The sequence below is a fragment of the Sphaeramia orbicularis genome, chromosome 9, assembly GCF_902148855.1.
Source record: "Sphaeramia orbicularis chromosome 9, fSphaOr1.1, whole genome shotgun sequence".
In the NCBI taxonomy this organism is placed as follows: domain Eukaryota; kingdom Metazoa; phylum Chordata; class Actinopteri; order Kurtiformes; family Apogonidae; genus Sphaeramia; species Sphaeramia orbicularis.
The window spans coordinates 21,194,627-21,212,994 of record NC_043965.1 but is presented as its reverse complement, the minus strand read 5'-3'; the positions used below and the strand labels follow the sequence as shown (position 1 = coordinate 21,212,994).

Genomic DNA, 18,368 nt, shown 5'->3' with positions numbered 1-18,368 from the left:
CAGTGTATGTCCCCTCTTGGGAAGTAAGCGCTGGAACAGAAATCCTGGCATTTCAAAAAAAGAAAACACAAACTCTGGCCTTTTGATGAGCCTCTGACGTTTGAAACGGCACGTCCACAGCCAAAACAATCACTGAAATTGACCTTACCAATGTGTAATTTTTGAGAGAAATGTTGCAAAAATGTCCGGAAAAACTTGGTTACAAACACAGATACAGAGTCATTAAAGTAAAAGCCAAACAACAAGCAAGTCCAACATGGTCTAAACTTATGTGGCAGGAAATTCCTCAAAGTTTTTGATGAGGAACAAAAAAAAAAAAAAAAAAAAGTCTGGAGTGATTTCAACTGATACAAAAGTCTTGTGGTCAAGTGCTGGAAGCAAAGTGTGATCGCTGGAATAAAAGTATGTCAAAACAGCACAGTGGTAAACATTTACAGATGATGAGATGAGAGATCAGCATGTTCACTTGTCACATATATTTAGCTGTGAGTGGGTATTCAAGTGCTTTTTTTTTTTCTTTTTCAATCAAACAAACATACAGTATAGATTTAGTCAGGCTTAGTCTCAGTGGATATTGACTTTCTTTTGCCAAAACTGAAAAATGCTGGAAGACGAGTATGATAGACACCATGAACAAACTCGGACGGTTTCTATTTATGGCTTTAAATCCCCTTGTGTGTAGGACCTCTAGCCTTGAAGTCAATTTTCTCACACAAGTATTGGACAGATTTTGTCTTCAGGGTGCTTGCATCAATAACAACACAGGTTTGATGCATTAACTTGGACTGCAATACTAAAACTCTTGTCAATATACATGTGAATACTGAATTGTATGTGTCACAACAGCAGCAAAAAAATTCCAAATGCTAACTACCTCAATAGGACAATAAAAAAGTATAAAATTTGCATACATGAGAAAATCAAGCTATTTAGGCAATACTGCATTATTATTTTATGTACAGTTAAGCAGGAACCCCAACATATCATATAAATATTTTCAAGTAGTGCTCCTGAGTAATTTACTACATTGCTTCACCAAAAAACTCTAGAAAAATTGAATGTTTAACTTGTTCTATGTATTTGTAGAGTCGTTTTTCGAATGCAACATGAACATCACACATGTATCTTTAGTACCAGTCCCATTGCTGCTGAAGGTAGGCTGTTTTCTGGTTTTTCGAGACGGAAATAAAACTTGTTCGCCTGAAGGTAAATCTCAGTGTCTGTTCATGTCCTGGCTGCAACAAATATGTAAAATGGAATAAGATGCCATGTGACACATTCCAGATTCAACATCTTACCTTGAAATATTTATAACATCATTGATTTTAAAAGTAATTTGTGAAAGAAATACTGTATTTTGCTAAATAATTACAATGTTGTTAGACTTTGAAAAGGTCCTAAAGCTTATTCTGTAGATTTCACACATATGTTGATCAGCCATAACATTCTGACCACTGACAGGAGAAGTGATAATAATATTAATTTTTTCATTAGAATGGGACCTTACACTGGGTTGGATTTAATATTAGGCAACAAGTGAACATTTAGTCCTAAGCCCACACCCATAAATATAATGACAGAATCAGAATAATCCATTTTTGCTTGGTGGCTGCCTTGGTCCCTGTTTTTGTCTGTTTGTGTGCACTGTGTGTTGTTGCTTGTTTTTCTTTTTGTATATATTTTACTACAGTTATGGTATTATGTTATCTGCCAATGCGACTTGAGATCGAAATTAGACGTATGGCTATAATCTTTCATATTTAGAGATAAATGTTCATTAATACGAACTGTCCCATTTTAAAAATAAATCATTCATTCATTCATTCATTCATTCAGTAATATTTATTACCATGTAAGTAATATAATAATAATAATAATAATAATAATAATAATAACTTTATTTATATAGCACCTTTAAAAACTGAGTTTACAAAGTGCTTTGACAGACAAAGAAAAAAAAAAGATGCAAGCAAAGGCACTAAAACAGAAAACAACACAACATAGTAAAAGAGATACGTGCAGCAAACGCGAAAACATGACAGTCCGAATAAATTTGAATCTATCGTAGTAAAGAGGGCAGAAATAACATAACATGATGCTGTCAAATCAATGCAAAAATGAAGGAATAGAATAAAACAATATCATGTACTGTATGTCAATATAAATGAATAACCAAAACAGGGTAAAATTAACTATTCAACATAAAAAACATAAGTAAACAGGGTTAACATTATAAGGAATTTGCTTCAGTGGTTTGGTGCATACATAGAACATGGAGTAGGTAAGAAATAAGAAGCATTTAAGAAGCATGCAGTAAAAAAATAATAAAATAAAATAACATAAAATGAAGTAAGAGATAGAGTTATAGTATATCATCATGATGCGTGGATGATTAACAAATTATTTTCACCTATTCTTGTAAGATTTTATGAGTGTAAGTATCCCCAAAATGGGAAAGTAGAAATTTCATAACCTCGTATAATCTTCACTGTCCTCACAAATGCACACACTGTTATCTGCTTTATTTTCTTTTCCCCTTTGTCTTTGTATATACAGGGTTATATCATTTTTGCATCAGCAAATACTGAAGAATAAATGGAGGGTTGAGGTATCTCCTCATCTCAGGAGTGAACTATTGCCAGCTTTTGGCCTTGGCTAAATATTTGACCAAACATAGCATCCAGTGGCCTCTGTCTGCACCTCCCTGTCTGAGGAGATCTCAACCACAACTTAAAAGCCTTAAACTGGCATTCAGACAAAAAGAGCAGCTTGATGGAGCTTTACTTGGACTTGAAATGTGAGATCTTCTTGACCTGAACCATGAACCTTCACTGGATATTCTAAAAACTCATACTGTGACGAACTGATGTCAAAAAGACCAGCAATTAAGACTCTTCTAGTCTTAATAATTAAAGGGGACCTGACAATGTTATGTGGACGTGGTACCAAAATAAGTTTCTGACCTAAGTTCAGAAAGATCTTTGTAGACTTTGCCAAAGCTTTATGAGGAATACATTTATCACCACATAACATTATATTGTAGACAAAGTGTGCTTGTTGGGTCTGTGTTTGACTTGGCTTCATTGTGGGTTTTGTGGGTTTATCACAAATTTTGCTGTGTAACAACATCCTAGTAGTTGACAGCATCTCATCGTTTTTCTCAGTGAGTTTTTCCAGCTCTTTAAATAAACAAAACCTTTGTAATTCAATGAGAGGAGTAGGAGAAGAAACTGAGTGCTGCCAAAAGTCGTCTGATATGGTCCTATTGAGATCAGAGCAAATGTCCAAATCTATCAGCGTATTTACTGTGTTTTTACTACTCCCAACATTTGTCCAGCTTATTTAGGTTATGATTTATTAGTTGTCTTTAGATCACTCACGTAAAACATCTTTGTAGATAATAATATAATTACCACATTACTCATGGAAATACTTCAAAGTGTTAAAAAAAAATCGACAAAAAATACTGTGTTGTACTTCTTGTTTCTTTCTAGTGTGTTGCAGTAACACATATGCCATTTCCTCTTACCAGTTTTATCCTAGTAAGAGCCATTAACCATTAAAGACCTTGAAGTATGTTGATGGTGACTTCCGAATTCATATTTCCTCTACATTTCCCTTTTGTCAGTAATTTATCTCCATTTATTATAATATTATCCCATGCATGTTGCATTTTTCAGTGAAAATCAGGTATTTTCCTAGATTTAATTATAAAAGCTCAGTGTAAATTCAATGGTTTTGATTTCAATACAGATAGAAAAATGTAAAATATATCATTAATTGAACATAAAATAAGAGTATATGCTGCCAATTGTCAAACTATAAGGGTTTTACAGGTGAAACAGTGGTGAAGAATATGAGTGTTTCCACAAACACTACAGAGCCTCTGAACATCCCAATGGGTCATGTCTAATGAGGATGAAAAGCTGAAAAACTGTACATTACCTGAATTATTTAAACATATTAATGGCATTAGTGGATTCAAAGTTACTGAACATTTAAATCAGTAGATACTTTTGGTTGCCGGTGGCTGTTTAGTTCATTGAGGGTTAAAACAATGTAAAAGTGAAGCTACAAAGCAACATTTATGACAATTTATCAGTAGTAATGGTAACAAGTGGTGCCTGGCACAACAAACCCCGCCCCTCGCTCATATTGTAGCTTATTTTGGCATCGATCCAGCTGATGTCATCATGTCTATGCATGTGCTGATGTCAGCATATCACCTGCCTCTATATATGTGCCAAGTTTGAAGTAAATTAAAACAAAATTGATGTTTTTAATAGACATTTGAAATTTCGCCCATTATAAGTAAATGGGGAAAAAAATATTTAAAAAATTCACCAAAAATTTGAACTTTGACCTACTGTTCCCAAAATGTGATCAGATCTATTCTGGGTCACTGGCAATCTATAAACCCAATTTGGTATGAATTCAATCAATAGTTTTGCTGCTAGAGTGTTAAACAAACAAACCGAACCAAGAACAATAGCGCTTGCCTCCCCTTTAGGGGGCGGGGTAATAAAAATTCAGCTCCCTGACTCTGGTTCACCCTGGCGGGCACCCCAACCCACTCTTACATCCTCCTATCCATGGAAAAACGACAGGAGATGCAGATGTTTCCTCTACCATAATTCCTATCCAACTTTCTCTTCCTCTGTCCTCTTTGAAAAGAGGCACTCTGATGAACAACAAACTAAGACATACACCCTCTGTAAAAACCCAAGACTGACAGATCTAACACCTGCGACTATGCCCTACAGTCCAAATCTGCACAACAAAACATTGTCTGCTCTTTTGAACACAAATAGATTCTCCTTCTTTTCCTTCTGGACACACACCTACGTGTAGTCTAATACACCGTCACATTCGTCAGGGCTTTTATAACAGTTTGCCTTACGGTGCATAAACAGGCAACAGGGTGGGTTGTTCTGTCTAAACACTCACCATACACACACACACACACACACACACACACACATAAGCTGTTCACTCTCCTAAAAAGGCTTAAGTTTGGACCGATTCCAGGGCCTAGCACACAACCCTACTAAGTGCTTCAACACTTCCAGGACTTTAAGACATGTAGATTATGTGCATTTTAGGTTCAGATACTGCAGCATCACATGGGTGTGTGAAGCAGCTGGCATGAAGCCTGAGAGTTAAACAAAGTGACCCTAGCCATCGGCAATATCTATAATTATCACTGAGTGCTTATACAAGAGATGAGTGTGCTTGACAATATGTCTAAGTTTTTCAATGCTCAGTGGTGAGTTGGGTTTAACAGGTTTTACAAAAAGGTAAAAAGAAAGAAGCAAGAACAGGGCAGGAAATTACTGTTAATTTTTCATTTAGGTGTTGTATGTAATTTCATATTTTAACCCAAAAAGAACTAAACCTCCACTGACGACCGAAACCATCTACTAATGTAACATGTTTCATACTTGTTGATCCACTAACCCTATTAATGCATGTAAATTATTGGTGTAAAATACAGTTTGTCATCTTTTCATGGCCATCAGATATGACCCATTTGGACGTTCAGAGGCTCTGTAGTGAACGTGGAAACACCGTCATCTTCTACAACATTGATTCACCAGTAAAACCCATGGAGTTGGATCAATGACAGTGGATGGACACACTTGGTTTATGTTCAGGTATTCATATATTTCACTGGAAAAGTCACTTTTTCTTCAGTTTTCTCCGTTTTGATATAATAACCTTTGAATTTACAATGAGTTTTCATGAACATCTAAATTAAATATGGGAAATTAAATAGAGGAAAATACATGATTTACAGTGACAAATGCAAAATATAGATGATAATATTAGAATAAATGGTGAAAAATTGCTTAAGAAAGGTTAAATAGATAAGAAAAAGTCATTTGGGAACTGACACAAAAGTAGAACTGGGTCTTTATGGGTTAAGGTGATTGTACTTATCCCTACAACCCTCAAAACGACTAAGAGGTTCAGAAAATGGATGGATGTACTTAAATTATAAAGCAGACTGGATCATCAGAAATTATCTGTTGGACATTCATGGTGTGCTTAAACAAAAAGAGCAAATGCAAAAAGAAACACAAAAGAAGAGACAGAAGCAATGGAAGAAAAGGCTATTTCACCTCAGACTGAGTTTATGTGTGCAGTATGAGACATGTCCTACGGGTTGTGTTGTGATTGTAGAGGGAACAACACTTTCAAGGAGTTCTTTCAGTGTGATCATTATGTTTTCTAGTCATGAGACATAGCTTTGGGCAAGAGGACTACAACACAAGTTTTCAAGTGATATGTGTGTGTATGTGAGTGTATTTGACTGTGATGTAACATCCCACTTCATATCTCACCATCACTTTCTCCTTGCTATGACCTGACACCCAGAGGGAGCAGGGCTGGCAGTGAGGTCACTTCCTACAAGGCTGCCAGTAGTGACATAAAAATCCACATTCATACACACACACACACATACACACACACACACACACACACACATACACACATCAGCATGTATATGTGCGTATGAAGATCATTTCTCATACAGGCATTCATATGTCAACCCTGGGTAAACACAATACCAGTGTACCACCCACTGTTTACACAGCTCATTAGGGGTGTACACTTATATATGGGTGATAGCTAACTAATTGGCACTTTTATTTAACATCCATGATTACAAATAGACACTCTAGTCTTTGAATATGCGGTGGCAACAAAAAGCTCTCCTGTCTAGAGAGACCTCACCTAAGGAAACTGAGAGCAACACAAAGTACAACAAAAAAAAACAACAACATGAATGTTCAAAGTTGAAAATTCTACACTTTAGCCTTTAGTTTAGCCTATGTAAAGAAAAAAAATCCTAAAAAAATTATACTAACAAAGGTAAGTGTTCTTCTACAAATAAATAATAATCAGAATCATCCGAATAATTTCAGTATTTGAAAGATTCCTATCGATGTTTGAATTTACAACAAAGTTTTGGTTAAATGACCTTTAAAGATGTAAAGCTATTTTTGTGGTAACTTCCAAATGATTTTGTTCTCTATATTTAACCTTTACTAAGTGATTTATCACCATTTATTCTAATATTATCTTCCACATCTTGCATTTTTCAGCAAGATCTGATATATTTTAATATTTAAGTTACTGACCATGTAGATGTTCATAAAAGCTCAGAATGAATTCAAAGATTATCATATCAAAACAGAGAAAACTGGAGAAAAAGTGACCTCTATAAAATTACATCATTAACATAACGTAAAACAAGTGTCCACAAGCACCGTCATTTATCAAAGTACACTAGTGAATCAATGTTTCCACACTCACTATGGAACCTCTGAGCATGTAAATGGGTCATATCTGATGACCATGAAAAGCTGAAAAACTGCATTTTACCTGAATGAATTCAGTTTAAAGGATCATTAATAGGATTCGAGGTGTAAAAGTACTTAAACAGTTTGGATCAGTAAATGTTTTTGGTCACTGGCAACTGTTTAGTTCTTGAGGTTTAACTTAATCTGCACTATGATAATGTCTACTATGCTAACAATGTACAGCGCAACAACATGTTTAATATTTTTAATCAATGTCAATGTCTATGTCAGACTTTTAGTTTGAATGATATGTATTAAATTCAATGGTTACGTGGTAACGGCAGCTGGGTTAAATTTACAGTATCATTCATATGCGAGATGTTACTGCACAAATACCAACCTGAGTATGCTACATATGGATCCATACACTGAAGACAGCATTTATGTAATTTATGGAGCAAAAATTTATGTAGAAATATTCTCCAATGAGAGCATGGAAACACAGTTATAATGTAAATTTCTATTCTTGTTCAAAAGAATCAGTAGCACCCACATGTAATCTTCACTCACTATTAGAGGAAAATATGCATAGCATATATAGATAGATAGATAGATAGATAGATAGATAGATAGATAGATAGATAGATAGATAGATAGATAGATAGATAGATAGATAGATAGATAGATAGATAGATAGATAGATAGATAGATAGATAGATAGATAGATAGATAGATGTTTTTATTATTGTGTCTTGCATAAAGAACATGCCCAGCCCTTACATGGACTTATAAGACACCAAAAATACACACCAAAAATCAAACACCAGACAATAGGCACAATAGATATGAACAAAACAAAATACTGACCTATTTAAACAAACACATCTGCCGCTTTTTCCAGGCTTTACAAACAAATAATGCTAATTTATATACATTAGAACTAAACAACCATTTAATCTTCTCATCATCAGTGCTCCAGAACAAATCAGGATTTCAGATACACATATCATCAAACAAAGGGGCTCTCAGTTCATCATATAGAGGACAATACAAAAGAAAATGTGATTCATTTTCCACTTCCCTCAAATCACACAGTCCACAAAGTCTGTTTTCTGCTGGGGTTTGGGTGAATCTCCCAGTTACTAAGGCCAAGGGAAGGATTCTTGTTCGCAACTGAGCAATTAGGGACCTTTGGTTCCTGGTCAAATTTGCGCTGACATAAAATTCTGTTTTATATGTGTTTTTTATAGCACTAATGCAACTAATACTAACATCATATATGTGTTTATCATGCTGTTTGGGAAAATGTGTTTGTTTCATTTGACTTCACTCACCATTAGAGGAATATCCTCTGAATGTAAAAATTAAAATACGTGTATATTTTGCTTAAAAAAAGAAGAAAAAAACCTGGTCAGGACTTAATGACCAGGGGAAAATGTAAGTCCAAAAGTGAGATGAGTAATCTGATGTGTAGAATGATGGGTGGAGAAATTATATACAGTGAGTTTATCAGTGATAGAACTTTTAGAATCATTATAACTTGGTGCTTAATGCTGGCTTAGTTTCATAGTTTTATCACAAGCAGATTTTTGAATGGCTTACATTAGTTTTATGAGGTGAAATAAAAATTTTAAGGCCTCGTTTAGCCAAGAGTCAAGACAATACTTTTAAATTATATAAATTTTCCGAAGTAGTTGATTTTATTCTTGTTTGCTTGTTGTTTTAAATGACCTGGTTTCCCCTGAGTTTCTCTTTTCTGTAGAGAACTCAGCTGGGTGGGTGTAGTACCGGGATCCCTTCTACAGGAACAATGTCAATGGGGATGACTTTAGCTGTGATCACATCCTCTGCCCTGCATTAGTCTTACATAACTGACCATATTTATAGGCTATGAGTAAAAGTGAGTGGGAGGGTCGTGTGTATGTGATCTCACTGTCTTATTCATAGTGAGTGACTCTTCATCTGAGACTGTCCCTTTGCATGAGATTGGGTTGCTGCAAGACGACGGTATAAACAAAACAAAACAAAAGCACTTAGGTCGACAGAGTTTAAGTGTGTTAGCGTGTGTGTTGTACCTGTCGAGGGCGGTGCTGGTGGCCATACTCCTGGCGAAGCCCTTGACGCCCATCTGTCGGAAGTAGGGGATGGTGGACAGATTGGCAGCTATGATGGCCAGAGAGTCTGATGGGTTAACAAAGAAACCGTTTTCTCCAAGGATCATGTACCGGTCCTGAAAATACATGGGTAATTAGCTCATGTGTACTGTAAGGGAAAAAACACAATCAGATTAAACATGATTCATTCAGAGGAAAGTCAAGGATAAGGATTTGATCATTGTTGACTTTTCCATAAAGAACATCAAAAGCTACAATGGATTTAATGTAATAAAAACTATTACGTGCTATAGCAACATCTTCCTTTACTTCCATAAAAAATTGCTAGTATAGTTTATTTTGGGTCATTCCCTCATGTACCAATCAGCTGTAAATCCGACCACATTTCATTAATTTGCAGCTGAAACTAGTCCCTAATAAATGCAATATTTTTTCTGACTGTAATTGGCTAGAAACTGCACAACTCATCTGGAAATATGTGTGACTACATTTTATAGATGTATATCTACAGTAGGAAACAACAGACTTGGACTGAATGTCTGAAGAAGGAGGATGGAGAACATATGATGGAAATTTTCAGTAACAAGAAAGATAGAATAACTCCACCTATATATTGTTTTCAAAAGATATCAGTGTCAGTAATAGTAACCCCACAAAAAGAAACTGGTTCCATTAAGATTACAACCTGAGGCATTAATGACTATGAAGATACTGATCCTTGTGGGAGAAACAGAGCACATATGACATAATTCTCCAGATGCTACAATAATTTACTTAGCAAAGGGGGTGAGTGTGTATGTGTGTGTGTGCGTGCACACGTGAGTGACTGTGTCAGTAGAAATGACTATTGGATGACAATGTGGAAAAAGTGAGCTGCTAGTTGGATCATTGCGGATACAGTACAACTTGGCCTCCATTACTTCCTTTTATCAACCAACAAATACAAACAAACAAAAAATAATCATCAGTATCTATGGGAGGAGTCAACATGACATTAATTCAATTCATATCTATGATAGAATACTGAAAGGCTTTGAATGAATTAATGCATAGGTACATTACTCTGTATAATCCAGGTGTCAAAACAAATACCTTCAGCACAATAAAGATGGTATATTGAACTTTAATCACCAATAATTTAATTTAAAGTCCGTATTTAGAAGTAAATAAATAGTGGATGAACCCTCTGTCAAAAGTTGATTTGTGAACTGCACTTTGAAAGCTTGTAAAAGAACAACATGGCCCCTCACTATGTTGGTTTGGAGGGAAAAAACAGAGGTGGATGAAACCAGAAAATACTGAAAACACAACCCAGTGTGACTAACAGTATAATAATTAGTGCTATCAAGTAATTTTGGCTACTTAAATACACGGCTGTGTTTGATTAATGTCAAAATTATGATGTGTGAAGATAAGATAAGATAAGATAAGATAAGATAAGATAAGATAAGATAAGATAAGCTTTATTGATCGCCCAAGGGGGAAGTTCAAACGTACAACAGCACAAGAAAAGAGGCATCTAATACAATAGAAAAATAAAAACAAGATAAAAATACAAGTGACTAAAAATTACATAATAATAATAATAATAATAATAATAATAATAATAATAATAATAATAATAATAAATAAATAAATAAATAAGTGATATGTATTCATCTATTAATTTCCAGAATGGTTTAATCCACCCTGGACATGTTGCCAATTCATCACAGGGCTGACTGATTTTAGATTTAACAATTAACCAAGTGATGTATGTCTACAGATAGTGGGAAGAAGCCAAAGTAACTACAGAGAATCCACTCAGATATGGGGAAAACATGCAAACTCCACACAGATAAACCCACCCCCACTGGTGCTACAATCAAACCCTGAACCTTCTTGCTGTGAAACACAAATGCTAACGACAATGAACACTCTAATTATGACTATAAGAGCTAACTAGCATGCTAGCTAATAGACCATATACTTCAATAAAAAGTCATGCTAACATCAGCTAGCCTAATGGAGCTAAATTACGCTGATGATTGTAGTTGTAAAAAAAAAAAAAAAAAAAAAGAAATAGTAAAGGTTTTGTTAGTGCAACACCTTAAAGAAAACAGTGGCAAAGCTGCCAGTTGGGGAGAAAAATAGGTTTTATTCAACAAACAAGAGCTCCAAATGTCCAACTCAGCAGCCTGGCTAACACTAGCTGTCAATCAAAGCCAACACAGCACAGCAGACAGACAGACTCACCTGTCAATCACAGAGCCCAAACCCTCAAAACTATGCATAATTTTGGATATTGGATAATCTAAACAGGTAAGTTTTATCAAAATTCACCACCTCTAACGCTGCAACAGAGAGGTAAATTAACTATAGAGACCAAAACTGTTTTTGTGACAACCTGACATGTTTATTTTTGCTGTAAAGTTGCCCATTTTAACATGGCGGTCTATGGGGATGGACTCCCTGTTGGAGATGCTGTTTAGTTTAGTCTCAGAGCCTTGCTAACTTGGAATAAATAAAAACTGAAATTCTTAACAATTTCTGCCAGCCCTAGTTAGACAGTAATGTTTGACCGTCATTTCAGGAACAACTCTCACATCTATGTTTAGTATCATGAGAGACGTTTTACCCCGTCAGCATCAAACGCAGCTCCAAAGCCAAAGTCCCCTCCTTTCATGGCGTCGACCAGAGAGGTGGCATAAATCAGGTTGGGCTCTGGAGGTCGTCCACCAAAATCCTCCAGGGGGACACAGTTGACAGCAGAGTTAGCAGGGGCCCCTAACTCATCACATAGGATCCTACGTACATAAGGGCCCATCACTGTAAGATGAGAAAAGAGATCAACAGTATAATTTCCAATAGGATGAACAACATATGGAGATCTTTTAAGGACTTGTGGAACACCTCACCTCCATTCATGGCATCTATGTGTATCTTGAGCTGATTTGGTCCTGTGAGGAGACTTTTTATGGCGTTGAAGTCAAAGATGTTTCGCAGCAGTTGTAGATACACCTCGACAGAGTCTACGATCTCGACTGGAAACACAGGGAAGAGACAATTAACAACAGATGGTAGTGTATTTGTTTGAATGTGAACGAATACATGCATGAAAGGAGGCTATATGATTCAAGTAGATAAAACAAAAAGAACTGTTTCTGGGAAAATACGTCAGATCGTAGAGTCTCCAGTAGGATATCACAACAACTTGAATTTCCCTCAAGATTAATAAAGTATCTCTCTCTCTCTCTCTCTCTCTCTCTCTCTCTCTCTCTCTCTCTCTCTCTCTCTCTCTCTCTCTCTCTCTCTCTCTCTCTCTCTCTTTCTCTCTCTCAGTGGTTCCCAACCTTTTTTGGCTCATGACCCCATTTTAACATCACAAATTCCTGGCGACCCCCAGACATTCAAAACAGAGCTTTTTTTTTTTTTTTTGCTAAAATTAATTTGTTTTTGATCATGTAGTAGTTTGCTATACTATGTTGTAAATAAACATTAATTTCAGATGACATTTAGTCTATATAATATATATTATTATGGACGGAGGCAGTAAAGCCAGGTGTAGATTACTGCACAGAGTGAGAATTTTATTTTCCTTGGTCAGGATATGTACAGTCAGTCCAGCTTGGATTTACAAGGCTGACAATTAATACTAAACAAACAATAACTCAAGCTATGAATTATGAAAGAGCAGCAGCATCTGAAACTGACCACAATGAACATTTGATAGATCAACAGTACCACAGTGCTTCAGCTTCAGCTTCAGCTTCACAGTTTGTCATGTCTGTTATGTATTGGAATTGTCTCTCTCAACTCACCATATATTTTTATTAGTAAGGGTTTTTTTTGTAATTTATCAATTACTAGAAATTTCAGGCGACCTCGTTTGATATCCAGGTGACCCCACGGTTGAAAAACACTTATCTATCTATCTATCTATCTATCTATCTATCTATCTATCTATCTATCTATCTATCTATCTATCTATCTATCTATCTATCTATCTATCTATCTATCTATCTATCTATCTATCTATCAACAGGAGCAGCATTATAATTGTAATATGGTGCTAATGGTGCTATTTCTAAAAATAAAAGCATACATTATTATTGTAGTTAGTAATTAGTACAGAACATTTTCCTACATTATTAGATTTTTGGGTGAATCAGGTGCAAATTTTACTAAATTTTCAGGCCTCGTGTTCAGAAAATGATTATTTTACTGTCCTTTTTTAAAGTAAAATGACTATAATTGCAAATTGAAATTGCAAATGACAGCTTGATTGTACAACAGTTACGTTGAGTAAGTCTTTAAAACCTGATGAGTCATCACTGACACACCCCGGGCATTTGCATTTTGGATGGCTGTAACTCTTACACTGTTTGTGCAACTGGAAAAATTCCACCGGTTTCTGAAACCTGAGACGTTGTGCTTTATTTATTGGGTCATTACGGTAATTTCACTCACACCTCTACTGGAAGCCTGAGAAGAAGCCATTTTAGCAGAATTATAACATGCAGTAAATTGGAAATGACTGCTAGATTTTAAAAGTTCTAAGTGCTCTGAAAAAATGGGCAAAAGAACTCACTCACAGCATTTTTTCTAACCTTTTTATAGTCAAAATAAGAAAAAAAAAGTCCAAACAAACCATTAGGCTTATGGTTTAAAAGGTTAAAGAAATACCTCTGAAAGGCTTGAACTTGTTCTCCAGGTCAAAATCGTGTCGCCCCAGTCTGGAGAGGTCAATGCGGAGATCAGGGCAGATGGCGTACTCCTCAAGTGTACGGCTAACCTGGGAAATCCTCTCCATCACTGTGTCTGGAGACGGGCCTACCAGACAACACCATATTCATAGTATCCGTAAATCCATATAAAACTGTTGACTGTGATTTAGGTCATTTCTGTCACATAAAACCAAACACCCTATGTAAGAAGAAGTTACTAAACAAGTTTCCGTCCTTGTTTTGTCCTCACCTCCATTTGACACATTGAATTTGATTCCAAAGTCTCCGCCTGGGCCTCCAGGGTTGTGGCTCGCTGTGAGGATGATTCCACCAATGGCCTTGATCTTCCTGATGATGCAAGAAACTGCAGGGGTGGACAGGAGGCCGTTATGGCCGATGACCAGACGACCGATCTGCGAAACACGTGAAAAAGTAAGTAATGCTTGTGTAGAACATTTTGGAAAAAGGTTGAGAGTCAAGAATATGGTAAAAAAGCAAACAAGGAAAGAGAAGGTAGATAAATGGAAATACAGTCGCGGAAAAAATTATTAGACCATCACAAGTCATCAAAAACAATGGTTATGCAATCAAGTACTAACTCCTGTGTGTATCATGTGACTAAAACAGACAGAAAAGAAAGCATGGAATGCCTAAAAGCACTGTTTTTGGCAGTACAACGCCATAGCTATTGATGTAAGAACTGAAGTGATTTTGGTTATTATCAAAAAAACATAGAAAATGTCTAGATATCAGCCCTGAAATTAAACTCTTATGAGCTATTTTTGTTGTTATCACTATATTTGTCCAAACAAATGTACCTTTAGTTGTACCAGGCATTAAAATAAACAAAAAATTTAAGAAAACAAGGGGTGGTCTAATATTTTTTTCTGCGACTGTAAAACCGAAGTCAGGCCAGAATAAAATAACAACAAAACTTATTCATCAAAGTTGTTTTGTTTCATTTTTTCATACACTCATATACATCACCACATACACATAAGGTGCCAGATAAAAAATTATCACAAAAATCGAGCAGTGCTGGCAAAATAAAGAGAATAGATTTTAACAGTTGTCATACAAATAACTGCAATTTAAAAAAGCTCTTGTCTGTTATGTTAATGTTATGTCACCACTGTATTACATGTACATACACTTTATGAGGAAAAATTTATTGGCACATAAACCACATATCAAATTAATAATATTTCTATTTGCCTTTTGTTCATAAAAACTGAACAGAGCAGATATGACATGACATAAATGTACAAAACCCATTACAGAAATATTAAACCAAGGTATTAAGTCAGTTCTCCATTGCACTCATAACAGAAGAATGGGGCGCAACAAGATGACATCATTAAAAAAAAGTGTGAGTCAAACAGTGGAAAAATAAAAATCTTAGTAAAACATGTTGTCTCAGTTAGTTTCACCCTACTGGTTTTATACAAGTGAATGGAGATGATTATAGTGATGTCAAATAATCATAGTTACCTCAAATAATCACAATTTGGCAGTTATACAATAATTCTGATGGGCTTGAATTGGGTTTGAAAGGCACAGGATATTAGAAAGGCAAGGCGATAATTATATTTTTTGGTTTAATATCTACTGGATAGCACCAATATGTGTACTAAAAACAAAATATGATTATACTGTAAAAGACTAGAGTGAAGAAGTGTACAGTAAACATTCAGATATGTTTTTTTTTTTTTCAACTGACTTAACCCATAAAGACCCAAACAGCCACTGACAACCAAAACTATCCACTGATGTAAAATGTTTAATACCTGTCGATCCATTAATTCCATGAATCCATGTAAATAACTGGTGTAAAATGCAGTTTGTCATCTTTTCATAGTCATCAGATATGACCCATTTGGATGTTCAGAGGCTCCGTGAACATGGAAGACACCACCATCTTCTACAACATTGATTCCCCAGTAAAACCCATATAGTCTGAGCAATACTAGTGGATGGAGACACTTGTTTTATGCTCAGTTATTGATATATTTGTTGAAAATGTCACTTTTTCTTCAGTTTTCTCTGTTTCTGATTTAATAACCTTTGGATTTACTCTGAGCTTTAATGAACATCAACATGATCAGCGGATTAAATATAACAAAATACCTCATTTACACTGAAAAAACATTAAATACAGACGATAATATTATAATAAATGGTGATAAATCACTTAAGATAGGTAAAATAGAGAGAAAAATATATATATATTTGGGAATTGCCACCAAAGTAGTATTGGGTCTTTATGGGTTAATATTAAAAGAACGGCCACTTGTTTCTCCTTGACCCTGGCAGGAAAAGTTCATGAGTCCCTGAAAGAAACACTGGTCCGATGCATCAGTCCACAGGTGACTAATTGACAGTTCACTTTAAAAAGCAAACGATCTCCCCCAAGGAGGAACCTAAATAACTGGGCTGCACTCTCTATTTATAACGTCCATGCTACTTTTAAAGTGGTAATACCACCAGTATCCCATAATTCCCCTCCATATCAGCTATTCTAAATAAAAGTGCGCTCAGTGGAGAGGAATTTATTCTCCTGATGTCAGTGTGTCTTACATATATCACTATGTTTCATGTACAGCATATATAAGGAGCTTCTTTGTATTCTTTCTGAGCACAAAACTCACCCTTTTTGTCCCACAACACTAGTTTTATCAAATATTCCATGCATTACAGTGTGTTATCTGTTGTGCAGAGCGTTGCCACACATTGTAAGTGTTGGTCCAGTGCCACATGACAGGGGATCCCCAAAGCTTAACAGTTTGACCCCTGAGAGACAGGACATCAAGTTGGGAGGGAGGAGACATAACATACGTAAGCAGGAAAATACAGCAGGATGGATGGAAGTGCTGATAAGGCGGACATCAAGAGACATTTGGCTAGGCCAGCAGAAAAATGGACCGATCTCAAAAACAAATTATATTCCCCTCAGATTTTCCTTTGGAGCCTGTCCAATCCAATCACACAGATCTCAGCGCAAGCATTTTAAATGAGCTTTGGGAATTTTTTTTTTCCCTATCTCTCTTTGTCGCTGTGTCTTCCTATTTTCATTTATCTGCTGCTGAAATTTAGCTTTCATTCAGACTGTCAAATCATGTTTGACTGAGCTAAACACATAAATGTTTCTAGTAGGTACATATTAAAAGTGATCATAAGGGGAAAATATCACAAAATACAAACTGAAGTTGTGTTTTTTTTAAGTAGGTGATGGAACAATTTCTATTAACAGAAGAGGAAAGAGTATGTCAGTAAATGTTGCATAGTTTATTGCCCCTGGAGTTAGAATAAAATATCTTTACACCTTCTAATGAAACGATTCAGACAATGTGATTTATCCTTGATAGTAAAGTGTAACTGGGACTCAGTATATAATCACTGCACCAGGTCAAAGGTGTTTACCGATGTGTAGAAATAGGAATAAAAAGAGGAACATGTATGAAAACACAAATATTCCAACTTCATCTGCAACAGTGTATATAAACATCTCAGTGATTTTTGATGGTTAATAGTGTTTTTGCATGCCTACTATTTTCCATTGAAAAGCAGATACAGTCACAGAAAAAAATATTAGACCACCCCTTGTTTTCTTCAACTTCTTGTTCATTTTAATACCTGGTACAACTAAAGGCACATTTGTTTGGAGAAATATAATGATAACAACAAAAATAGGTCATAAGAGTTGAATTTAAGAGCTGATATCTATCCATTTTCCAAAATCACATCAATAGCTATGGCATTGTACTGCCAAAAACAGTGCTTTTAGGCATTCCATGTTTTCTTTTCTGTCTGTTTTAGTCACATGATACACACAAGAGTTAGTACTTGATTGCATAACACTTGTTTCTGATGACTTTTGATGGTCTAATAACTTTTTCCAAGACTTCAGATGTAATATATCCTTCTGATACCTGATATTGTATCATCTGTGGGCTTCACCACTACTATGTGATTAAAGAATATTTTGGATGGGTCCTTTCAGTTGCCAATAAAAATAGCCTGGTTTACATCTATAGGTTTAACCCTTTCATGCATAGTGGTCACTACAGTGGACAGTTATTCTACTGCTCTTCTCTTGTATATTCATGAGTTTTGCTGTTTTAGTTCCATATCAGCCAACACAGTGGACACTTATGCATCATGTAACTTTGCTGTTCTTGATAAACCTGATCTGCAGTAACACGTTTGAGTGTAAATCAACTGTTATTAGACTGTAATTATCA

General features: G+C 35.5%; 1 protein-coding gene across 1 annotated transcript in view; it reads right to left on the bottom strand.

The window, feature by feature from the left end:
* Positions 1 to 18,368, bottom strand: part of pgm5 (phosphoglucomutase 5) — a 38,520-nt gene that overhangs the window by 18,585 nt on the left and 1,567 nt on the right. The window contains exons 2-6 of the mRNA XM_030143183.1: positions 14,378 to 14,540; positions 14,087 to 14,233; positions 12,319 to 12,444; positions 12,039 to 12,229; positions 9,383 to 9,537 (exon numbers count right to left, since the gene is read on the bottom strand). Coding sequence (XP_029999043.1) covers positions 9,383 to 9,537; positions 12,039 to 12,229; positions 12,319 to 12,444; positions 14,087 to 14,233; positions 14,378 to 14,540 — 782 coding nt within the window. The remainder of the gene's footprint in view (positions 1 to 9,382; positions 9,538 to 12,038; positions 12,230 to 12,318; positions 12,445 to 14,086; positions 14,234 to 14,377; positions 14,541 to 18,368) is intronic.